At 38.6% G+C, this 18,677-nt stretch overlaps 1 protein-coding gene across 3 annotated transcripts in view; it reads right to left on the reverse strand.

The window, feature by feature from the left end:
* Positions 1–1,367: 1,367 nt before the first annotated feature.
* The window catches only part of LOC124599481 (probable E3 ubiquitin-protein ligase MGRN1), a 168,909-nt gene continuing 151,599 nt past the window's right edge, over positions 1,368–18,677 (reverse strand). The window contains exon 13 of one of the 3 annotated variants that reach the window (XM_047136081.1): positions 1,368–4,307. In XM_047136081.1, the coding sequence (XP_046992037.1) occupies positions 4,104–4,307 (204 nt within the window). In that variant the 3' untranslated portion in view covers positions 1,368–4,103. The remainder of the gene's footprint in view (positions 4,308–18,677) is intronic. The other 2 variants (XM_047136083.1, XM_047136082.1) reach the window with 2 other exon arrangements.

The following is an 18,677-nucleotide window of genomic DNA, read 5'->3' on the forward strand; positions in this document are numbered from 1 at the left end:
AACTACTCCTACACTTTCCTTGGCAGAAAAATCATAACTTGGAAATTATTAGAGACAGGATCGTGTTGTTTTGTAAAATGTTTAGCAGCTCTCAATTTTTCCCCTTTGTCCTTTGTTGCAGATTCAAAAACTGTAACGAGATAGACACTGTCAAAGATCTTCCTCAAAGTGGATGTCCGCATGTGTGTCTCAAGAGCACGCTGCAATTTAGTGTGGCCCCCAGGAGCCAATTCGTTGTGCATCAAGTGGATTGCAGAAAGCAATATCAATTGTCCATAAGGTGTTACATAAGCAGTTACATCATTTTACATACAAAGTGCCAATGGTCCAAGCATTTCAGTCAAATGATCATCATCAACAGATGCTGACAACTTGAGAAAGTGTCAGTTTTCAGATGAAGCAATGTTTCACATTTCTGGACATGTGAATCGCAACAACATTAGAATTTGGGATTTTCCACACGACACACACAAGAACACATCCACAATAATTCAAACACCAATGTTTTGTGTGAGCTGATGCTGATGGGGTGATAGGTCTGTTTTTCTTTGCATAGAAGACCACAATGAAAAATATTTACCTGGACATCCTCGAACATTTCCTGTTACTAAAGATCGAAGAGCTGCAGCCTCGACCATCTTCCAACATGATGGTGCATCCCACCATTGGAGTCTGAATGCGTGGAATGTGCCGGATGACTTTTCCTGAGAGGTGGGTAGTTTGTGATGGCCCCATGACATAGCCCCCACACTCTCCCAATGTCATGCCATTATACTTCTTTTTGTGGAGTTGAGTCAAGGTTTGTGTGTACACCAGTCATAATATTGCTACCCTTCCTGCACAAGTCAGTCAATGCAACTATCAGAACTGTTGATGCTGCAATGTTGACCCACACATTGACAGAATTTGAATATGTTCTATGACTGATGAGTGGGGCACCTGTTGAAATTCTGGTGTAATAAGTAAATAAAGATCTTGAGAGCTGCTAAACATTTTATAGCGAACTGGCCTTAAGATGAAGGAGAAGGCAACACACACACACACACACACACACACACACACACACACACACACAGAGAGAGAGAGAGAGAGAGAGAGAGAGAGAGAGAGAGAGAGAGAGAGAGACGTGGACACTCTGCGTCAGATATACTGGCAGCATTCTTGTAGATTTATTAGGAGCTCCATATTGCTTGTAGTCATTCAGCAAAACTGAAATCTAATCCATTATCAACTCATTATGTTTGAACTGAATTGATTAAACACTGGAACATTTGTCATGATACTGTCTTATAATACGTACAACATGAGGTTGGAGAAAACGTAATTATCTACTACAGGAAAATATTAGTTGAATAAGACAAAAACTATTCATTTTATTCAGTTATGTGTGTACCATAACCGTGCTTTATTATAACAGTATTAATCTTCAATTTACACAACAATTATCTACAAAGTTCAGAATCTTTGATACAATGCCAAAAAGGGTACTGAGAAAGTATCTTGTGGAGAAGAATGCCATTCAAGTCAATTATACACTCAAAATAAAACTTCATTAATTTCATTTGTCAATGGCATTGTTTGGTTTCTTTTCCTTTCTTTTACAGCATACAGGTTTTTCAGTTTGTAAATTCTGTATGTACACATACACTAAAATGAAAAATGATATTTAAGGATTACTTGCACTTAACCTCTGGATGTATAAACTAATACTGTATTATGGAGATTTATATCCAATATGGACTTAAATATAAACATGAGAGAAGTTAGCTGGAATACATTTATGGAATGTGTTTGTGTACGAAATCAGAACACCTCGATATGTAAAGTAAAATCAAGTTTACATGACAGTAACTTAACGTTACAAGAGTAGTGATAAGCATTTTACAAAACCACATTTGCTCTTCAATCTAAATGAATTTTGATTAAGTGATCACTGAGACTATATTAGCATTCGAAGATATAGGTAAGCACATACAAATGTGGACAGCCCGTCATTCCCTGTGACTACATAGCACAGCATTTATTCCCACACTTATTTCTAATAAGGCAATTGGAATGTACATTTCTAAATCTTTCAAAAATTGCTACCAGTTTTATCATTATTAACTTATCCTTCAAGGCGGGAAGTATGGCAGTGACCTAACTATACACTCGCCAGTTGCAATCACACAGATAAAACAATATTGCTCTGCCATCAGTTTATTTTAACTAACAAGGGAAGGCCACGACACTGGAATCACAGATTTAGTTCAAACTTTTTACACCTTTACGAGGATATTAAAACTGTGCAAGTAATTAGGTGCACTACTCTGGAAATTCTGTGAAAATAACAAGAGACATTTTACGTGTCTATTACATAAGTGATGTATCGGTGTGAAGGTGCCAGTCATAAAATGTCACTGTGGTCAAGCAATTAGTGCTCGCGAGTGGGAAGTGAGTTGAGGAGGAGGTGGCAGTTCAAATCTCTGTAGCATTTACTTGCTAATCTATATTTTTTCACCACTTATCACATTATTTAATTTACATGATATTTGAGAGGTAATATAATGAGAAAAACCCACATGAATTTTTATAAAGTTGTATTGAATTTCATGTTATTTAACTATTTACTATTTGTAATTAAATTTTTGAGGATGAGAGACAGGGTTGAAAAGCCCAAGTCAAACCTCAATAAATAATGATGCAATTGAAGTTATTCACCATCGGTAATATAGTGAGTCATAATGTGCCAGACCATAAGAGTAATGTACAATTACGCGTCAGATGTGCTTGCGACATCACATGATGCTGGATGATATTTGTCATAGACATGGAAAACATAAATTGAAACTTCATACATACAAACACAAGTGATCTTTCATTGTATTATCTCTCAAACATCATGTAAACTAAATATATGACCAGTGATGAAAAAAATACATTTTTTGCCTGATAGAAGTTCGTCTTACGCTGCTTGAGCACTAACCAGTTGACCACGCACAGGTACATACGCTACATAATAGACGCATAAAACTTCTTTTGCGAGTTTTTTTCAAAACTGCCATAGTGCACCTTACTACTTGCACATTATGTTATTTTAATGGCCTACTAAAGGCACACAAAGTTTCAAGTAAATCTGTGATCCCAACGTCATGGCCTCCTCTTGTAAGTGTAGGGATTTCTGTGCTGACACAGTTAAGATCTTTGTAAATTAATTTCAGGCTGTCTCTCATAACAGAACAGTTTGAAACTCATAAGATGATACCGAGAGGCAGGACTCTGGTTCAAAGGTAGCATTAAAGACACCAGATTCATAGTCTGTTTTGAGTGTTCATGTCTGTTTTAAACACAATAAAGATTAACTGTTAATAATTCCGAAAATTTCAGTAAATTTTTATAAATAGTCCTGATGCTAGAGCAATTGCAATTACATGTTAAACTCCTGTACACGATGGCTGCGAAAATTACTGCCAGTATGCTAGTCACAAACTTGGAAACTATAGGGTTCAAATATTAACAATCCTATTACACATCATCTTTGACAATTTTTACTACTGCAGAGATGAATGTTTACTATACCAAAACGTGATAAAAACATGGTTCCCCGTCATGGGAAAAGAAGAGAAAAACCACATTCACTTACTTTATACAGATTACATTATGATAATAGTTTGGACTACCTTTGACTGGCAATATTCTGAATTTTTTATTAATCATAGCTCATACCATTACTTTTGCACTGAATGGAATCACTGACATATCCTTGTTTTAACTTCATTGCTACTCAATCTTTAAATGTGTGGTAATTAGTTTAGAAGCCTCAACCAGTACTAAAGCAGCTGAAATATGTTATTTACGGGAACAAATTACTCAACAGAGAACTATGGGCACGATGTTCATTCCCATTAACACAAAGGAGGGGAAAAAATACAAGTGTAACAGAAAATTTGACCAGAAGCAAATGTTAGTGTGTTCTTGAAGAGTTACTCGAGAATTGTGCGTGTAATGCAGTGCCCACTCAAATATTCCCTCGGGTAACTCCATGAAATATATTACACTTGATGACCTCCCCATTAAAACACAACATAAAAGTTGGAATGTTCATTAACACAGAGACTTATGAACTAAGAGTCTTGCTTTTCTCTGCTACAATGGTTACCACCATTCAAAAGTTGCCTTGTTGAGCTGCTGGAACTGTAGCTGTCACCACTGGATCTGTGACTCAGGTGACTGATAGGCGTACCAGGAAGTGAAATACCAATGCCTGTCCAACGTCCAGGTGTGCTCTCTACAGATGATATTACATCAGAGTTTGTCAGTGGTCGTTCCTAGTCACAGAAAATAACAAAAAAGTACTTTCAATATGTTTTTGTGAACATCAATGTGATGGCTGTAATTTTTTTGTGGATATTTTATAATTCAGTAATAAGTGGAATGAAGAATGAATGACTAGACTATTATTACGATTTATGAAATGTGTAACAGTTCAGATTTACACCAGAAACTTCACAGTAAAATGTCATAAGCGTAACAGCAGGAAAAAAGTGTAGATTATACCCAACTTCCCATATGTATGCACAGCCTTCAGATTCAAATGGCTCTGAGCACTATGGGACTCAACTGCTTAGGTCATTAGTCCCCTAGAACTTAGAACTAGTTAAACCTAACTAACCTAAGGACATCACACACATCCATGCCCGAGGCAGGATTCGAACCTGCGACCGTAGCGGTCTCGCGGATCCAGACTGCAGCGCCAGAACCGCGCGGCCACTTCGGCCGGCACAGCCTTCAGACTACTCAATCTAACAATTAATGATACCCCAAAGTAATTAAAAAATGAATGTCGGATAGCTTCATCTGAACAAATGTGACAACAGGCAGAGTTGTTTGAGACAATGCTATTGTAAACTTAAACTGTACTAACAGGGTCATAATTTATCAAGAGCATAACGACAAACAGAACTAAAATGAACACTATGGAATTGGTATACATTGTAGAAACTAATTCCGTAGCATCATTTTAGTGCCTTAAGAATGAAAGCAGCATAGAACTTTACAAAACTTGAAGTTCCATAGAGCACCTTTACAAGCTACAAAAAAGCATATAACTCCACTTGTGTTCTCTATAAGCAAATTTGCAATATTATATTTCCACCTGTATACATATCTTACATTTCTAACAATGGGAAATCCAGGATGGAATGCTGACAATATTATGAAAATGATAGATCGTTATTCACCATATAGGGAGGTGCCGAGTCGGAGACAGGCACAATAAAAAACTGTCAAAGAAGTAAGCTTTCGGCCAAAATAGCCAAATGCACACGTGTGTGTGTGTGTGTGTGTGTGTGTGTATCTCTATGGTGTCTAATTCTGATGAAGGCCTTTTTGGCCGAAAGCTTACTTATTTGACTGCCTTTCCCTTTCTGCAAATTCAGCTCTGCTGTATGGTAACAATATATCCTTATCATAATCATATCTCACAAATCTCCATTATGCACCAAGAACATTTACACTGTCATTTTATTTTCAAATACAAACATATCAATATTACAGCAGCATATGCAAATGATGAAGCTTCATGAGAGCACAATCGATTAATGACAGCAATAAGCAAGATTGCACACTAAAATGTGAGGTTTCAGAAGTACAGATTTCTATCTCAAGAGGCAATATGAAAGCTAGGAAGCCAAAAGAGCTGAATGGTTGTGAAGAGAAAGCAAAATGATTAATGCAGGTAATCAAAAAGAGGTACCTCCAGAATGATCATATTAGGTTTGACAGTGCTGGATATAACCTTATATGGCAAGAGGTGGGAACACATAACGAACCCAGAAAGAAACCTTGTTAAACACTATCATTTTGGTGAACCGTATGTTATGGTGTGGTGGGGCATTATGTTGTATGGAACTACTGATCTCGAAATCTTTGAACACAGTACACTCACTGGTCAAAGTTACTGTGACACTGTATTATTTCCCCAACTGCATCTTTTCAGGGGTGCATTCCGCCCTGACTTCATTTTTATGGATGACAAAGCATTACAGCATTGACCAGTGCAGGTGGAGGAGCTCTTGAAATGAGAGGATATTCAGGAAATGGTCTGGTCCGCCCATTCCCCAGACTTAAATTCCATCAAGCGCAAGAGAGCTGCACTGGGGAGACAATTGTATCATGTACACACACATGCACCACTGATCATCCAGCAGTTATCAACAATGCTGGTGGAGGAATGGAACAACCTGCCATACGAACTCCTTATCAACCTTATGGCCAGCATGGGAGCAAGTTGCAGAGGATGCATCACACAATCTATAAGGAAACATGTCCTACCTTTCGTAATGTCCAGAGGACCATCATAAAATGTGGTGACTTAAGTGTAATAATTCTCTTTGAATAAAGGTGTCATTTATGTTCATCTCACACCATATTTCTTTCAGTTACCTTCTGCAATACACTGTAGAAGTTCTTTCTATGTATGATACAAGTTTAATCAAGCTATGTTACTTGGCAGTAACACATAATGTGAAATTTACTTTCATCATCCTTAAGTTTTACACACACTAGTATTATTTGAGTCTTGTTGGGATGTTTTGTGATAGTGATTTTCTTCTAACTTTCTAAACGGCACTATAATGGAATCTTTCAAACAATTGCTTGATGCATTCCAAGTGAAATCTTGCAACAATTTTTACTTTGGGTGAGTAAGTACAGGCTAACCAAGATAAAGATTTGTATACCCAAGGCATGAAAATGAAACTTAGTTGTACCACTTCACTTCAAAACATCACCTTTAAACCCTAGTTATCAGTTAACTGTTGCTGCAGTCTCATGAAAAAAGAAATCGCTGTCCATTCTCAGGTCTACTATTGCATACCACCAAATATTTGGTCAATACATTGGTTAGATAGTGACGGAAGTGTATGCCTAATCAAGTGAATATGTTAGGGGCAATGAAACATATAGGGTTGAAAGAGGATGCACACAGAAGAAAGGAAAGATACGGATTAAAGAAACAATACCTCTAATGGCATATTTTAATAGAAAATGTCTAGTTGCATGCCTACTTTGTTTACCACAACTGTTGAGCCCAACTTTGTTTTTGCTTGTTGCCTGAAGGTTGATGTATTTACAAAAAAGGACATAATGAGTAATATCTCGTGCATCATCTACTGCTGACATCTGTCTGGTCACTTCGATAGCAATTATATTTCATCAACATTTTTTACACAAATATTCTTGCCAACATGTAATCAAATTACAGTTCATGAAAAAGAACTTGTATAAGTATTTTACCATGTTATTACAAGTTTTACACACCATGAAAAGCAAACGAGTGGTCATGTGTTCCATATTTACAAAAGAAGAAAAGCAGATAAGTCGGATCTGAAAACATGTGCTTTTCACAACCTGTTACATCCAAACATAGGGTAATACCGGTTTTTAGAAAGTGTCCACTTTATATCGTTACTCACATACTCCTATGAAAATTCATAAAATTAAGCTAGACAGCAAATAGTTGGTACATGTTGGGAACACTGCAGAGGTCTGAAAACTTTTTCCTACTACTAGTGCTAGCTACTTTCCAATGTTCAGGTAAATGACTTCAGGAACTCTAATCATCATTCACAAAGGAAACATTGGATACGTAAGAAATTCGGTGATTCATAGTTTTTACCAGAGTCATAACACTAAAATTCTTTAACACTACTTTATCAGTAACAAGGAGAGGCCAGATCCTGCAACCTACTGATTTCAGCTAGCTTTGGTATTACTAGCCACAGGCACTCTAAAATAACTCCTCTGAAAGGGTTGGGGTCAATAGGTTTCCATAATACGAGAGTAATTACGTTAGTGTAAGTGTTAGTGTCGTGTGAAATAAGGTAAATTGGTGTAAAAATGTATTTTTCATATTGCATCTACAGTTGTAATTTTAGATGTACATTTACACATGATACTCATACAAAAAGTCTAACATAAATTTCTTTTTCATTTGCTTCATTGTATTTAGCCTTGAAATCAATCATCTATGTGTTGTGCAGACGTTGCTGCATATTAGCTAAACAGGGAGCGTTTTGCGAAAAGTGTAAGTTACGGTTTCACTGAGGTGATTGCAGAGGGGAAAGAGAATGGGGTAATCAGTGTCACTCTTCCGTGGAATTGTAGGTTAGGCCAGAAATACCAGAAAATCAAGAAACAGGAGGCGAAGATTTGTGCCCTTCAGGCAGAGTTGGAAATTGCAAAAACTGTAGTATGCAGAGGCAAGGGGAAAGAAAAAGGTTCCAAGCAAAGGGCGTTCAGGGAAAAATTCTGAGAACAAATTTGAAATTCAGTTTATCAATACATTTTGCTTGCTACTATATGTAGAATAAGCTAAGGTGCAGCAGATAATGGTAAGGAACTTACAGATACGTTGGGTGGAAAAACAGAATAGAAGATGAATAGTTCTGCTGCTAGGTAGCAGTTGTGGGAGGTGTGTAGGCCAGCAGCTACAGAAAAACTTTTCTTCCACATACCAGGGCACAAGTTTTGTGAAACCAAGTGCTAGTCTTGGCCATGTAACAGAATACTTAGAGCCAATGCATAAGGATTTTCACAAAGAAGATCAGGAGTTGCTAGATGGGGGAGCTGGAAACAGCCTGACTAAGAATGAAAAATACAGTATTAGGGTTGATCTGGCCAAACCAGGAGCAGCTATTGAGCACATAAGTGTGGGTTTTGTGGAGCTTCTGTGGCGCCATGATCAGGCCTGGATTAACTCTGCTGTAAAGTGAATACACATGGAGGTGAGAGGGCTCCTTTAGACGGATATTGGTGCTATTCTGTTAGCTGCTATAGGAAGATGCTGATACACTTCTCAGAGGTTAGGACAAGTTAGCGGATTTGTTAGCAGAAAACATAAGAGGGGCCACCACCACACAAAGGCAAGTTTCTGTGCTTAATGGGATCAGGTGAGATATTGACTTTCGGACAAATTCAGACAGACTACATTGAAGGAAATGAAATTGACAGAGACTCCAAGTCCACTTTATAATAATGAACAAAGAAATGAAACTAACTTCGTGCCATCAGAATACTAGCAGGGTGTAAAAATAAAGTAAAGAAGTTGTTAATTTGTCTGCAAGATCTTACTGGCTAGAAGGAAACTGATGTCATTTGTCTGATTGAACACTATATAACCACAGAGATAGAAAAAAATCTTTATGTAAGCATAATATATAAACCAGTCTGGATAAAGGAATTGTCACATTCACAAAAATGAAATATGAATACAAAAATGTAGAAACAAGTAAATTATGTATAGATCAGGATAAATAAAAATGTGCTTGTGAGTTGCTGGTGGGAAATGTAATATTTGTAATTATTATAGTATTCATTTTTCCTCTGTGGGGAATTTTCATGAAAATTTTGCTGGTCTCTATCACGCAGAATGAAGGGATTATTGGTTTGTCATGATTTTAATGTAAATTCCTTGTAGAATCTGACAAGGCAAATGATTTAGAGGTACTTTTAGCCACTTATAATTTGGTATCAGTTATAAACTTCCCCACATGAGTTGCTCAAGATGGTAGTACAGGTAATGTACTCATTCAACAACCAGAATTTAAAGAGACACAAGCCTGCCCAACGGTAAATGGGCTGCCAGATCACAATGTACAGTTAACCCCGTGTTCAATTTGAAAACTCTAAGAGGCTGATTAATGACGAAATCACTTAAGATTTAAAATGTTGACTGAGGTGAAATTTACTATGAATGAAATGTTAACTCTAATTTTAATACATTTCTTAATCAGTTTATATCCGTTTTTGAAAGTAATTTTCCTAAAAAGATAATTAAATGTAATAATGATAAGACATTAAAGAAACCTTTGATCACTACAGGTGTCAGTGTCTCTTCACAATGTAAAAAAGGACTTGTACAAAACAGAAATAACAAGTAATGACCCACAAAGACTTTCTTATTACAAACAGTACTGTAACATGCTAAGAGAAGTTGTAAAAAAAACTGAGAACATGCCCATTTTGTCTGAAACTGAGAGATCAGATAGTAAAATAACATCATTATGAATACTGTTAACAGAGAGAGAGACAGGGAAAGAAGCCATAGAAGATGACCCTGCTTCTGTTAAGAGAATGGTGAACATTATAAAAGACCGTGAATGTGTAGCAGATGTTTTTAACAATTACATTTTAAAAGTAATCTCAGATCCTAATCAGAAATAAGATCATCATGCCTAAAAAGTAAACGTTCATATGGGGAGCTTTATATATCCAAAAGACACTAAAAAGTTATGAACCTATATAATATGTAATACTTTTAGTCAGTTATGTAATGGTTACTGATTGGTTTTGCACAAATAGATTAGCTTTAAGCTTTGAAAAGACACAGTTCATCCAGTTTGGTGTTGTCAAAAATATCCCACCCCTTATTATTCTTGCATACCAACAGGAAATAATAAAGCAGATAGCAAATCGTAAGTTCTTAGGTGTGCCTATTGATGAAAACTTAAAATGGAAAAATTGTATAGCAGACCTGCTGAAACATTTAGGTTTGGTTACTTTTGACATAAGAATAATTGCCAACTTTGGGGATAAAGAAGTTAGTAAGTTAGCGTATTTTGCATATCTTCATTCATTGATGTCTTATGAGATAATGTACTGGGGCAAATCCTTGTTGGATGAAAAGTATCCCCTGCAGAGAAGAAAGAAATTAGAATTATGTGCAGAGTTCACATATATCTCTTTAAGCAGCTGGGAAAGCTAACCATAGCCTCACAGTATATTGATTCATTCACGAAATATGTTAGCAACAATCCATCTGAGTTTGAGAGTAACAGTGATAACCACAAGTATAGCAATATACAGAAAAATGGCCTAATGAATCTAACTTTGGCACAGAGAGAAGTGAAGTATGTAGCTGCAGCAATCTCTGGCAATCTCCCAATGGAAATAAACTGTGTGTGACAGATAGCAGAAGTGTTTTCAAATGTAGATAAATATGTTTCTTCCTGACAGCTTCTTATTTGTCACAGGGGACTTCTTAATTGGGGATCATTAATCATAAAAAGTCTGTCAATGGTGAGCATGTAGCCATATAAATATTTTGTAATTTTGTTTTAATTGTAAGTTGTATATAAGTCTTCTAAATTTGTTCTGTTGACACATTTCACATCATAGCATGTTTTGTGAATTTTATGTATGGAACAAGTAACTAACTAATTAACTGTGCAAAATCAGAGTCAGATATAGGATGCTGGAATGATTTAGACTTGATGGAATTGAGTGCGTTTATGAAGATAGGAAATTTCATTTTTACACCTCAGGCCTATAATTTTATGATTTCCAAGATGTTGAAGTATTATTGATTTTGATCGATTGCAGATATACCTAAGGAGAAGAGGCCCCTGCTATCTGAGGAGGTAACCATATTGTACAAGGTATTTAGGCCACTGTCAACTTCCATGGCACATAGTTTCAGATCATACTTCTTGCAATATTTTTTATTCTTTGGGAAGTGAAATTTATATATTGTTACTTTAAATTAAATAAATTTTAAAGTGATCAGCATATGTGCCCACAAACTTTTAACTAAAACAAATGGTTCACGTTTACTGCAGACACTGCCCCCCCCCCCCCTTACCAACAGCAGCTAAAAAAAGTATATCTTTTGTAGGGGAATGTGAAGATGAAAAACCATCTAAAAGTGTCATGCAGTTATTGCTGAAAACTTACTCTCTCCTTCTCTTCATCAAGGGCTCACTTATTTTCTTCCTATTGTGGTAAGCATTCACACTGCATCAGACAGTATTCATTAGAGGAGAAAGAAAAGTAAGGAAATTGTCCACACCAAGTACATTGTGTGAAAGTCATTTTCCTGCATGTGCGCACGCGCGTGCCTCTCTTGGCAAATAATTTCATGCTTACCATTCCTATAACAACATTATGTGAAATTTTGGATTTGACAGCTCATTATAAGACACTCTAAGAGGGCAAATCTAACCCATATAAATGAATGTTATCATAACACGGGCTTTACAACACTTGGCCACCACTCTAGTTACACTTGGCCACTACTCTAGTTAGCAGGAGTTTTCAAGTATATCTGTTGTTGTTGTTGTTGTTGTCTTCAGTCCAGAGACTGGTTTGATGCTGCTCTCCATGCTACTCTACCCTGTGTAAGCCTCTCCACCTCCAAATAACTACTGCAATTTACATCCTTCTGAATCTGCTTAGTGTATTCATCTTTTGGTCTCCCTCTATTATTTTTAACCTCCACACTTCCCTCCAGTACTAAATTGGTGACACCTTCATGCCTCACAACGTGTCCTACCAACCGATCCCTTCTTCTTGTCAAGTTGTGCCACAAATTCCTCTTCTCCCCAATTCTATTCAGTACTTCCTCATTAGTTAAGTGATATATCTACCTAATCTTGAGCATTCTTCTGTAGCACCACATTCAAAAGCTTCTATTCTCTTCTTGCCTGAACTGTTTATCGTCCATGTTTCACTTCTATACATGGCTACACTCCATACAAATACTTCCAGAAAAGACTTCCCGACACTTAAATCTATACTTGATGTTAAGAAATTTCTCTTCGTCTGAAACGCTTTCCTTGCCACAGCCAGTCTACATTTTATATCCTTCCTGCTCCAACCATAATCAGTTATTTTGCTCCCCAAATAACAAAACTCATTTAAAACTTTAAGTGTCTCATTTCCTAATCTAATACCCTCAGCATCACCTGATTTAATTCGACTACATTCCATTATCCTCATTTTGCTTTTGTTGATGTTCTTCTTATATCTTTCTATTCTCCTTTCAAGACACTGTCCATTCTGTTCAGCTGCTCTTCCAGGTCCTTTGCTGTCTGATAGAATTACAATGTCACTGGCAAACCTCAAATTTTTTATTTCTTCTCCATGGATTTTAATTCCTACTCTGAATTTTTCTTTTGTTTCCTTTACTGCTTGCTCAATATACAGATTGAATAGCATCGGGGAGAGGCTACAACCCTGTCTCACTCCCTTCCCAACCACTGCTTCACTTTCATGTCCCTCAGCTCTTATAACTGCCATCTGGTTTCTGTACAAATTGTAAATAGCCTTTTGCTCCTTGTATTTTACCCCTGCCACCTTCAGAATCTGAAAGAGAGTATTCCAGTCAACATTGTCAAAAGCTTACTCTAAGTCTACGAATGCTAGAAATGTAGTTTTGCCTTTCCTTAACCTATCTTCTAAGGTAAGTCATAGGGTCAGTATTGCCTTGTGAGTTCCAACATTTGTACAGAATCCAAACTGATCTTCCCTGAGGTCAGGTCAGCTTAACTACCAGCTTTTCTATTTGTCTGTAAAGAATTCGTGTTAGTATTTGACTTATTAAACTGATAGTTCGGTAATTTTCACACTTGGTATATCTGTTATGATCTGAAAAAATGAATTTTTCAATTCCTTGGAAATTATTATGTTACATGCCTGATATGTATAAATACAATTTTCTTATTTTTGAGTTTTCTAATGATCTAGATTTAAATTTACATACAAATTCCGCAAGCCACCACATGGTACATGGTAGAAGGAATCTTGTAACACTGCTAGTCATTCCCTTTCCTGTTCCACTCACAACTGAAGTGATGGAAAAATGACTGTCCATATGCTGCATGACACATGATTTGTCTTGCTTTGTTGTTGTTACATGAGATGTATGTTGGTGGCAGTAGAATCATTCCACATCTGTCGCAAATGCTTGTTCCCTAAACTATCTTTATCATGTTTTGCAAAAAGCATGTCATCTTCCCTCCAGTGATTCCCACCTGAGTTATTAAAGCATCTCCATAATACCATGTATTGATAAACCTACCAGTAACAAACCTAACAACAAGCCTCTGTATTGTTTCGGTGTCTTCCTTTAATCCAACCTGCTGGGGATCCCAACCTCTTGCAATATTCAAGAATTGGTTGCAATCATATTCTATGCATGTACTTTCCTAGAAGTTCTCCCAGTAAACTGAAGTCAACTATTCGCCTTTCCTACAAGTGACCTTATGTGCACATTGCATTTCATACCGCTTTGAAATGTTACATCTAGATATGTAATTTATGTGATTCTGCAAAGCAGTGCCTCACTAACACTATATCCTTCCACATGATTTGAAATGGCTAAGACATTTTACCACCTTTTTACGTGACCAAAATATTTCTGGAAATGATACTTTAGAGTGCCCCACAACTAGTAAGAGAAAACTCTTCAAAACAGTTGCCAATTAAGGGTTGGATTCTGGGGTGGGATGTCACAGTTTCTCGCGTTTTCCTCCTCCTCTGCCCTCTCCCTCAAATGTAATTTGACGTCACCATTACTTTTAACATACAACTCCGATCTTAGATGCAATGAAATGCTTCAAATATAATAATAATAAAAATTATTATTATTATTTGTGTTCAGTGCATTGCTTTGATTTAACTTTCAAGAAATTGCAGTTCATAAAAATATATAATTTCAAAAGTAATTGTCTGAAAACTTGAGAAGTTCTTGTCACTCATTTACTCTAAACACTACAATAGCAACAAACATTCACATTCTTCAACAACAGTCTAATCTATATAATATCACTGATGTGTACAATCACCATTATCACGATTTCACTTAGCAGCGTGATTGTGAATACACATTTGTAGACTACGGTTATGCGAGTGTGAAAGTGAGGAAATCCTGCTTGTGTCCTTTAAATTTCTGTTTGAGAAATTCAGTCTTTCTGTAGGTCCCCCCTCCCCCCTTTTTTGCCTTACTGGACACTTTCCTCCTTTCTTTCTTTCTTCAGTCTCTTCCTGTTTTACTGGGTGTATCTGTGGTCACAAGAACAGTGTTGGGTTTGTTATTCGCAGCAGATACCAGCGGCCTGTCAATGGTCTCTATCTGGCTACAATATTCTCTGCAGGCAGTCAGGCCACAAGTTCATGCACATAGCTGGTCCTTGTGCAAAAAACTGACTAACATCCTGTCTTAATACAGGATGTTATTCAGTTTTTTTAACTGCTGGCATTCCTTGCCATATTTGAGACACTTAGTTTTTGTGCTACTTTATTTTCTGAATGTTATCAGAGACACTTGGAAATTGATATATGTACAAATATAAGCACTATTAGTAACCTATTCTGTGGGTGGCCCGTGAGGGTGTCATCACCCCCCCTTTCCCACTCCTTGTATCTGTGCCTGCATCTAAATGGGTGTGTTGTGTGTAGCAGACTTCAGCTTCACCTGTAATATACTAGCATAAACATATTGTCACCAGTAAACATTCAAATACTTCATCTTCATTTCTTTTCCACCAGTTTGTAACTACACTCCAGAATGCTTTACAGCAACTTGCAAAATTCTTGTGTAGATGTTGCACATGATAATATGGCTCCTGCAAAGAAATGCATTCTCTTTGTGGCTACTGGGCGAGTCCCATTCCTGTTGTAAAAGAGTGACTGCCTTAGAAGTGTGTCATCAGCTGAGTTGTGCGCTTCACCTGCTAGTACTGGCTACCTAAATGTCAATGGTTTGCTGACCAATGTACTTCAAACATTCGCGTTGATAACTCTGATCTACACACTATGGCATCAGACTCTCCGTGCACTGCAGATAGAAGGAAAGTTTTTCATATCATGGATGGGAGATTTTGTGCAGTATCATAACATTTATGTCAGAAGAGACAAATGAGAGAGTCAAAGTCCAATTAACAAGTGTACTACAGAGGACTACAGCAGCAACTGGTATTTCTAATCACACAATACACAGAATAAAAAATGAAGGAGAAGACACCGTTATAGGTAATTAGCAAGGCTTCTCTACTTCAGGAAAGATGCAGAAGAGAGAAAAGAAAATTTTGTATTTCGGTAATTTTGATAAACAGGCTGTCAGCAGACTAATACATAATTTCTGTATGACATATAAACAGTGCTCGACATTAAAGTCACTAGTTCAATTAATCAAGGAAATTTATGTCATTTGAAGGAGGGATTTCATCATTAAATGCTTGCTACACAAATTAGGCTACAGGTATGTCAATTTTTTTTGTTCCTCTGTACATCAACACTCTGCAAACCACAGTGAAGTGCATGGCAGGGGGCACATTACATTGTACCATTTATTAGGTTTTTTGGGCCATCCCATTCACATATGGAGCATGGGAAGAATGATTGTTTAAATTTTGCTGTGCATAATTAATCTCATTTTGTCCTCGCAATTCCTACGGGAGTGGCACATAGAGGGTTGTAGTATATTCTTATAGTCCTTATTTACTGGCTGTTCTTGAAACTTTGTAAGTAGGCTTTCTTGGGATAGTTTCCATCATCTTCAGAAATATGCCAGCTCAATTTTTCTTCACTATCTTTCTGATCCTCTCCCATGGGTCAAAAAAATCTTTGACCATTCATATTGCCATTCTCTGTACACATTCAATATCTCCCATTAGTTCAATTTGGCACAGGATCCACACACTTGAGAAATATTCTAGGATGTGTTGTACAAGTGATAGGCAAGCAATTTACTTTGTAGAATGATTACATTTCTTTCATGAAGTCTGCCAGCTGCTTTACCCATGACTGGGCATACATTATTGCTGAAAAGTATTTTGTAGAGATAATGAAATCTACATCCACATCACACTCTGCAAGCCACCTCATGGTGTGTGATGGATGGTACTATCGTTACCACTTTCTGATTCCTCCAACCCTGTTCCACTCACGAATAGTGTGTGGGAAGAATGACTGTCGGTAAGCCTCTGTATTGGCTCTAATTTCTCAAATTTTCTTCTTGTGGTCAATACGCGAGATGTACACTCCTGGAAATGGAAAAAAGAACACATTGACACCGGTGTGTCAGACCCACCATACTTGCTCCGGACACTGCGAGAGGGCTGTACAAGCAATGATCACACGCACGGCACAGCGGACACACCAGGAACCGCGGTATTGGCCGTCGAATGGCGCTAGCTGCGCAGCATTTGTGCACCGCCGCCGTCAGTGTCAGCCAGTTTGCCGTGGCATACGGAGCTCCATCGCAGTCTTTAACACTGGTAGCATGCCGCGACAGCGTGGACGTGAACCATATGTGCAGTTGACGGACTTTGAGCGAGGGCGTATAGTGGGCATGCGGGAGGCCGGGTGGACGTACCGCCGAATTGCTCAACACGTGGGGCGTGAGGTCTCCACAGTACATCGATGTTGTCGCCAGTGGTCGGCGGAAGGTGCACGTGCCCGTCGACCTGGGACCGGACCGCAGCGACGCACGGATGCACGCCAAGACCGTAGGATCCTACGCAGTGCCGTAGGGGACCGCACCGCCACTTCCCAGCAAATTAGGGACACTGTTGCTCCTGGGGTATCGGCGAGGACCATTCGCAACCGTCTCCATGAAGCTGGGCTACGGTCCCGCACACCGTTAGGCCGTCTTCCGCTCACGCCCCAACATCGTGCAGCCCGCCTCCAGTGGTGTCGCGACAGGCGTGAATGGAGGGACGAATGGAGACGTGTCGTCTTCAGCGATGAGAGTCGCTTCTGCCTTGGTGCCAATGATGGTCGTATGCGTGTTTGGCGCCGTGCAGGTGAGCGCCACAATCAGGACTGCATACGACCGAGGCACACAGGGCCAACACCCGGCATCATGGTGTGGGGAGCGATCTCCTACACTGGCCGTACACCACTGGTGATCGTCGAGGGGACACTGAATAGTGCACGGTACATCCAAACCGTCATCGAACCCATCGTTCTACCATTCCTAGACCGGCAAGGGAACTTGCTGTTCCAACAGGACAATGCACGTCCGCATGTATCCCGTGCCACCCAACGTGCTCTAGAAGGTGTAAGTCAACTACCCTGGCCAGCAAGATCTCCGGATCTGTCCCCCATTGAGCATGTTTGGGACTGGATGAAGCGTCGTCTCACGCAGTCCGCACTTCCAGCACGAACGCTGGTCCAACTGAAGCGCCAGGTGGAAATGGCATGGCAATCCGTTCCACAGGACTACGTCCAGCATCTCTACGATCGTCTCCATGGGAGAATAGCAGCCTGCATTGCTGCGAAAGGTGGATATACACTGTACTAGTGCCGACATTGTGCATGCTCTGTTGCCTGTGTCTATGTGCCTGTGGTTCTGTCAGTGTGATAATGTGATGTATCTGACCCCAGGAATGTGTCAATAAAGTTTCCCCTTCCTGGGACAATGAATTCACGGTGTTCTTATTTCAATTTCCAGGAGTGTATGTTGGGGGAAGTAATATGTTGTCTCACTCCTCCTGAAAAGTGCTGTCCCGAAACTTCAAAAGTAAACCTCTCTGTGATGCACAACACCTCTCTTGTAATGTCTGCCAATGGAGTTTGTTTAGCATCTCCGTAACACTTTCTCGCCAGCTAAATGATCCAGTGACGAAATGCGTCGCTCTTTTTTGGATCTTCTCTGTCTCCTCTATCAGTCCACCTGATAGGGGTCCCAGATAGATGAACAATACTCAAGAATAGGGTGAACAAGCACCTTATAAGCCACTTCTTTCGTGGATGAGTTACATTTCCTTAAGATTCTTCCGATGAATCTGAGTCTGGTGCCTGCTTTTTCCACTATCTGTTTTATATGGTCATTCCACTTAAGGTCGGTCTGGATAGTTATGTCTGGATATTTTATGGCAGACGCTGACTCCAACTGTTTGTCATCAATAGTGTAG

This window comes from Schistocerca americana, chromosome 1, assembly GCF_021461395.2.
Source record: "Schistocerca americana isolate TAMUIC-IGC-003095 chromosome 1, iqSchAmer2.1, whole genome shotgun sequence".
In the NCBI taxonomy this organism is placed as follows: domain Eukaryota; kingdom Metazoa; phylum Arthropoda; class Insecta; order Orthoptera; family Acrididae; genus Schistocerca; species Schistocerca americana.